The sequence below is a fragment of the Macrobrachium nipponense genome, chromosome 3, assembly GCF_015104395.2.
Source record: "Macrobrachium nipponense isolate FS-2020 chromosome 3, ASM1510439v2, whole genome shotgun sequence".
NCBI classification, from domain to species: domain Eukaryota; kingdom Metazoa; phylum Arthropoda; class Malacostraca; order Decapoda; family Palaemonidae; genus Macrobrachium; species Macrobrachium nipponense.
Genome location: NC_087202.1, coordinates 20,177,683 through 20,185,714, shown reverse-complemented (window position 1 = coordinate 20,185,714; position 8,032 = coordinate 20,177,683). Strand labels below are relative to the sequence as shown.

The window sequence follows — 8,032 nt, the reverse complement described above, 5'->3', positions numbered from 1 at the left end:
TCCCTCCCTCTGCTCTTACGACCAGGGAGGGAACCAAGGTTGGATGAACACCAGTCTGTTCATTGACTCAGATTTTTCCACCCACCAAGAAGTGAGTCTTCCTATTGTTAAAGGACCGATGGTTTGTATTACGTATTGGAACAAATAACAATTTGTCAAAAATTGTATTTTTTCTAACTATACAAACCTGAGGTCCTTTACACATAGTCCCACCTCATGCCACCCCTCACTCTGTTTTTTCCTGGGCCTAAAGCAAAGTGATTCTTCACCTCCCAGTCGCGCGGTGCGCTGACTGTCGGACAAGCAGTTAACTACCAAACTCCCTTGTTCGAAGCTTACGACCGGTTCCAGCTGCCGCAAGTTACATTCCTATTGTTAAAGGACCTCAGGTTTGTATAGTAAGGAAAAATACAATTTTCGACTAATTGTTATTTTGAGCTGCTCAGATTTTCATATCACATCACTAGGCATTTATGTAATGACATATAATGTGCCAAATAACAGTATTTGTAATGATACCTATATATCTTAGATTGAATCAACACCAATACCAGATTTCTTTATGTGGCAGCCATACTGCCAATATTTACCTCTATAGAATGTGGTAAGTCTGTCGTCTGCATTAAAATTATGTTATGGATCATAGAGCAACAGCTTTGTCATCTAACATGCTGATTAGCAAACAGAAATATCTTTGTACTTGAGAAAAAAGTTTTTCCGCAGTCGTGGGGTGGGGGGGATCCCTTCATATAGGTAGACAGGGCTTGGACTCTGTGTATATGAGTTTTTATTATTTACAGGAATCTGGAACCCCAGAGAAATGGCGTGTTGAAAACAGCTGGGGAGAGGACAGAGGTGAAAAAGGTTATCTCATCATGACTTCTGACTGGTTCAGGGAGTTTGTCTTTGAGGTAGTTGTCGACAAAAAGTATGTACCAGAGGAAGTATTAGCAGTATTTACCCAAGAACCTGTAGTATTACCAGCGTGGGATCCTATGGGTGCATTAGCGCGTGAAAACAAAACCAGCAAACTTTAATATAAGTAAAAAAATATTATGTATATACAGTATATTTATATACATAGTGTGTATATATGTTTATTGACATATATATTTGCATATATGTAACTATATGCACATGTTTATGTATATATGTATATATTCTGTATATATGTGTGTATATTTATGTACACACTTACAGTATTTATATGTACACACCTGTTTATATATAAATACACATGAAACTGCCCTTTCATATTCTTCAAATAGGTAATGAACATGTTACTGGTTTAAGTTAAATGGTAGTAGATAAAATAAATGAATTTTAAATGCAAGCTGAATTAAATCATGCCTCTTATATTTCATACTGAATTAACTTAATCTAACCTGTTTGGAAGAGGAGGACTCAGAAAGAAATACAAGATTATATTCATACTTCCACTTTTTTTTAGACTATAATAATAAGAGTTTTTAACTTTTAAGTTTAAAAATTTGTTAGAATTTTTCTTACCTAGGCAGACCTTTCTTGAGTTGCTAGGATTTTCATCACATTTTTACTTGTTTTGCATTGTAGAGGGGAGAATGATATAAATTATTGTAAAAACACCTGTTGAGCAACTGTCCTTTTTCATGACTTACGAAAGGAAGTTTTGGATAAGATTAACATTTTGTATCTATTTCTACTCTATGTCAGTAGTAGGATGAAAGTTAATGAAAGGTTAATATACAATTAATTGATAATAGGTACATGTTAAGGAGGAAATATATTAAAAGAAAATGTATTTGAAGATGTTTTGATTGTAATGGTTAATGACTGGTTAATATATATACATAGTCAAACCTTGACTTATGAGTGAACCAACATACGAGTTTTCCAAGATAAGAGCCAGTCGACTCATGATTGTTTGCTGTAAGAAGCAAGCCGAGATTTGAGCTGTGAGGCAGCGAGCCTGGGAGATGCCATCCTCCAGTGCATCTGCCATTACCAGCACTAAGCTGCCCTAGCTGCGCAATCTTGTTCAGTTCAGGTGGTTACTACACCGAACGAGCATCTTTTAGTTTTTCTTGTTTTTTTTCTCACTTTGTCCTTGTATTTTGGAATATTTCTTAGTTTTCACCAGGGGTCCTAAGAAAGTGTGTCGGTATCAGCGCTGAAAAGAAAATGCCAATTACCTTAGATATGAAGTGTGAATGATAGAAATGGCACTTGCACATTCAAGTGTGTTATGGGCTTGGCGAGGTATGACCAGACTACTTCTATGATCTGTACGATTTTGAAGCAGAAGAAGTTGATAAAGGCTATGCCAACCAAGGGCATTAAGAATATATGGCTATAATGCCAGCCAAGGGTATTAAGATTATTTCAAAGCTCTGGACCTCTGCCCATGAAGAGATGGAGAAGTTTTTTGGAAAGGTTTTTGTGGGTTGAATGAGAAGCAACTCGCAAGATTTGCCGAACTGGTAGAAGCTGAAGGATATGTCATCCAGCAAGTCTCCAACTATGATGAGACAGGGATCTTTTGAAAAACTGCCTAGGAGGACCTATATAATGGCAGAGGAGAAAAACTTGCCAGGCCACAAACCTATAAAGGATAGGCTAACCCTTGTGCTGTTCACAAATGTGAGTGGCGACTTCAAGGTTAAGCCAATACTCATATATCACTTGGAAACCCCAGAGCCTTTAAGTCTCATAAGGTAGCCAAAGAAAATCTGTAGGTTATGTGGAGGGCAGACTCAAAAGCGTTGGTCACCAGGGATATCTTTGTCATTGGTCCTACCCTCAAGAATTACCGCACTACAAATAACTTACACCTGACAGCCCTCTCGTCCTCAACAGTGCTCCTGTGCACCTATCAACCCTCACAGACAACATCTAAGAAGAATTCAAGTTTGAGGTCCACTTCCATCCACCCAACACCACCCCTATCCTGCAGCCCATGGACCAGCAAGTGATTTCAGATTTCAAAAATATCTTCACCAAGCACCTGTTCAAGCACTGCTTTGAGGTTACAGAGGCCACAAACCTCACCCTTCGAGAGTTCTTAAAGGATCACTACAATATCATTGCCTGCCTCGAAATTATTTACATGGCCTGGCAGGGTGCTACAAGGAGGACCTTAAACTCTGCATGGAAGAAGTTATGGCCTGAGGTTGTGTCCAAACAGAACTTTGAAGGATTTGAACCTGAAGAGCTAGTGGTGGAGAATGTTGTGTCCCTTGGATAGTCCGTGGGCCTGGAAGAGGATGAAGAAGACGTTTGACAACCTTGTCGAGGAGAACAACAAAGAACCAACAACAGAGGAATTAAAGGAGGTACAGCATCAGCAACATATGGAGACTTTCTGTGTTTTGGAGGAGAAGGAGAAGCCAGTGTTAGAGGTTGCTGAAAGTGAGATTGAGGAATGGTGGGAATATGGAAGAAAATGTTAATGCTTAATAACAAGAGACACCCTGAAAAAGTTGCAACAGGTCATGCATTGGAGCTGTTTAATGAAACTTGCCTAGCTCATTTTTGAAAAATTTTGAAAGACAGGAAGAAGCAAACCTCCTTGGACAGGTTTTTAGTGAAAAACCTGCATGTGAAAGCAAGGAAAGTGTGGCGAAAAAAGGCAAAAGTCAGTGAAGAAGATTAAACATTTTTAAAAATAAATAAAAGTAGCAAATAAGTGCAATGATAAAGTGTTGCATAGTCTGTAGTAAGTTAAATTTAGCATTGTAGCATTAGGTTAGAAGAGATATAATTTGGAGATGCCTTTTATCGTAAATTAACAAAGTTTGATTGAAAAATTGCACATATAACTTTATTGTATAAGCATTAGGTGTGATTTCTCCGAGTCGAACATCATTTCCGCCTGGCAGTTATTTGTTTTATTGAGCCTCAGCTATAAACTGCAGCTTTAATTTACTAGTATTCTTTTTTGAGATCTCCATTGCATGAGGGATGAACAAAAGTGCATTTTATTTTTAATTATGGAAGCCACCATTGAGAATTAGCAGGGTTTAACAAGTTGACAATTTTAACAGAGCTCTTAGTAAATGCTTGATAGTTACGGTAAATAATGTCAGCAGTCACCTGTTTCTGAATTTGGTTGTTTATGTCAATACACGTTTACAATAATCGCTTCATCCAGAAAAGAGAGAGAGAGAGAATTTATAAATGAAACTGTTGAATTAGGAAGTCAAGATAAGGAAATACTGTAATAGAATTAAAAAAAAATACAGTAATATCTATAGGTGGAAACCAGTGGAATAATTCCTATAAAAGGCAGCAGAATTAGTGAAGTTAAGAGATAGAAAATACTGGTATAATATACAAAGAGTAGTTGAAAAGAAGAAAACCTTCAAACCTTGGCAGAGGGACGGACATAGAAGAGGATAGATATCTACTAAGAGAAGAGAAGTTAGAGCAAGAAGCAAGTGGCAAGACAAAGAAAGGTTGAAATCTTTAAAAGGGCCAACTTACTTAAAAAATGAAAGTATATAATTCAAAGCTGAAAGGAGAGACACTGGAGACAGTATACTTTGAAAATCTGATGAATATGGAAAATGAATATGATCTGAATTTTGTAGACCTGACAAAGGAATTAATGGTGAATTTGGCATCTAAAATTATTAGTAGAAACTTTGAGCAGCTAAAAATGCAAATAGTCCTTTAGTTTCATGAAGAATAACAAGTGTTTCTTAAAGGAAAAGAAAAATTTCTTTGTAAACAGGTGACCATTATTGTTATATTAATATGTATATAGTATGTATTACATATTAACAAGACTATCAGGAGGTGACTAGGAAATAGAAGATATGATATAGATGTAACAAGGAGGTTGAGGAAGAGGACACTACACCATCATCACGTGCCAGAGGCAGTAATTATATAGCAGCAATCTTTGTGATGAGGCAACTACACAAGTATGCCAGGAGAGAAGGGATAGATCTCATTATATATCTAACCCTTAAGTCTATCCCAACATAAAATTCAAAGATGTGATAAGACTTGTTTTTGAAGCAGATAACGTGTTTGCTTTACAAATCCTAAATTACTCTGTTAATGGAAGTATGCTTTTCGTTGCTCTTGAACTTTGTTTTGTATTTATTTTTTATTATGGTTCTCATAGTCACTGGCTGCCAGAGTTTCCTTCTCTTTGCTGTATCATCACTTTGTTCTTTTGTGAATGATAAATGCATATAGTACAGCATAGGTATTATTGTTTAAACCATATTTCATCACAGTCTCATTGATCATATATTAATATGTCATGACTCAAATTCCCAGTTTCTCCAGCTTTGTTTGCACCTGACAGAAGATAGTCTGCTGTACAGATACCAATTGGACCTACAGGTAGGAATGAAATCTCGGCTCACTCTTTAGCTGACTTGTTGTGTGTTAGCTATCTTCCTGGGATTATTCACTTCAAAATATTCCTGGGATTGTTCACATCAAAAAATTCCATTTTCAGTGTTTTATTGGTCATTATATTCATACTACATCATTGTTATCTGTGCTTTATCTCATGAATGATTCAATGAGTGCATAATTGAAAAAGGCAATTTCGGGAATTACCAGGTATATTTGAATTGTACATAATTTTATGGCTTCTCTGAATTTGCTGACATCTTTTTGCTGCCTCATTTTTCTTACTTAGAATTCAAAATTCTGCACTAATTCATTACTTAATGACTTTCTGATTTTTGCATCTATTAATTTCAAATGTGAATTTTGCTGTGTATGTTTATGCATCTGTTAATTTTGCAGTGTACTTTTCACCATCTAATGAATGAGTAGCTTGTTAAAGCTTGAGAGTTTGTTTGTAGGATATGTTTTTCTGTATTGCATTCTGTAGAAAGTTCTTTTTTTATGCTTCTCTTTTTAGTGTAGTAAAGGGTTGTGTTCATATTCTCTAGGAAAACCTCTTGTGCTTTTATATATTTACATACTACTGTAGTAATATCTACTAGTTTTGTCTTATGCTGTCCTTAATTACAAATTTTAACTTAATACACATATGTAATTGTGTTTTGACATAATATAATCGTATTTTGTGGTGCATCTTTATAGTTGCATTTTTTGCTGCATGTTCATCACTACATCTCAGTAGACTTGCCAGGGTGTGTTAAGTTAGGCCTTCACATTTTGTTCAAGTGTGATTCACGTAGCATGTGCCACATGGAGGCTTCCTAGCCTCTTTTCACCTGTCACAGCTACCAGGATTGATTACTGAGCTGAAGGTTTTGTTATTCTTCAGATTATCTACTTTGTACTTTCTCATTGATATGCGAGTCAGGGAGCAAAAGTTCTCTCATGATGTGCTGGTATGACCCATGCCACCCCTGCTTACCAAATGGAGTTCTGATTGAGACTGCTTATTTTGTTTGTTGTGCATATCCATTCAGCTATTCATAGTTTTTCCTGATTCTTCATAATGATTATATGATATGTTTATTTGGTGTTTTGCCTTCCAGCTGGTAGTGTCCTTTGCCACTGTTGAACAGAGTACAACTTTCCTTTTAGTAAATGATTAACTTTAAATTTATATAATGGACATTTTTAGTTTGAATCCATATTGGGCTTTTCTGATATTGTAATATGTAATGGGATGATCTTTGTCAATTATTCTACTATTATATTTTTCATGCTGAAATCAGTTTCAAGTACTTTTGCATCTTGTCATTAGTGTCTGAATTTTTTGCCTATTGTGGGGATATTTAGTAGTGCTATTCCCACTGTCTTCATATACTTGTATGGGAGTCAAGTGGCTTGTTTACAGGTCCTTTATGTTCCTGCTGTTTATGGACCCATATTTACAGTACCCATTGTATTGTAGACTTGTTCAGTGTATGTATGTGGATTGGTTGGGTGACCAATGGTTTCTTTAAGCCCAAACAAAGGTGTAAAAGCATTTTACTTCTAAGACCCTGTGGATACCTTTTTAGGTTCATCATTATCAAACTGTTATCCTGCAGTCATTACTCCAAAGTTACTTCAGATTGGGCTCCCACATTGCAGTGCCTCCCCCTTGATTTCAACTATTAAGACAGGAAGTGCAAGATTCTGTCTCTTACAATATTTGATTTTTAAAATTAAATGGTTTATTCTACCTTTTTAATTTTGTTCTAAAATGCAGTGTTTATCAATTACTGTTAAATATACACCACCCTATGGAGAAAACTGTAGTGTAAGCTGGGCTCTCTGGATTCTGGAAGAGTTCTAAGGCCCATTATTACTTGGATGAGAAGTATGAGAAGGGATGCTGGAAATTATAAGAGAAAGGTGCTGGAAAAATGTGCGATGGAATTTCAGAGATCCTTACAGTGCATGTCATTGGAGGCAAGGATGATTTGCTGCTGTTTAATACTGTGGAAAGCAGTTTAACCAAGGCAAGGTAGGGTTGTTTTCTATATAAATCTTTTACCCATTGTAGCTGCTGCTAGTTTTTTTCAAATTTCCTTTCTAACTTTTTTCAACTTTTTTCAGTTTAGTTTTGCTCCATATGAATGTTTCACTCACTGAATAATAATAAAACATTTTATCTCTTTCTCTGAGATAGTCACTTGTTTGTTCCTACAAGAATACAAACTATGTAACATGACAAATTTTTTTAAGTAATTTGTATTTTTCCTGACACAAACGTGAGGTCTTCACATATGGGATTAACTTTCAGCAAGCTGGAAAACCAGCCGTTAAAAATTTTGCAAGGTGGTACATAATGGTAATAACTACCAATGGTAGGGGCAGAAGCACTGCCTACCAAGTTGGTGTGTATTCAATTCTACACAGTTTACCTTTTGGCCCAGATAAGAGAATAAGGGGGAGGTAAGAGGTGGTCCCTTTATGTACAGACCTTAGGTTTGTGTTAGGAAAAATGAAAATGGCTAAAAATTTGTTATATGTTCTTACACAAATAACAACCCTCGGTCGTGACATATGGGAGACTTACTTTTGGAGGGAGGATTCTGACTAAATCTCCAAACTGACTGGTAGTTTGGCTCACCTGGTTACTCTCTGGTCATGAAAGAGTATAGGAAGGAGACCATACCTC

General features: G+C 36.2%; 1 protein-coding gene across 3 annotated transcripts in view; it reads left to right on the top strand.

The window, feature by feature from the left end:
- Positions 1 to 1,786, top strand: part of LOC135221653 (bleomycin hydrolase-like) — a 228,735-nt gene extending 226,949 nt beyond the window's left edge. For all 3 annotated transcript variants that reach the window (XM_064259348.1, XM_064259347.1, XM_064259349.1), the window contains exon 10: positions 801 to 1,786. In XM_064259348.1, the coding sequence (XP_064115418.1) occupies positions 801 to 1,037 (237 nt within the window). In that variant the 3' untranslated portion in view covers positions 1,038 to 1,786. The remainder of the gene's footprint in view (positions 1 to 800) is intronic.
- Positions 1,787 to 8,032: the final 6,246 nt, after the last annotated feature.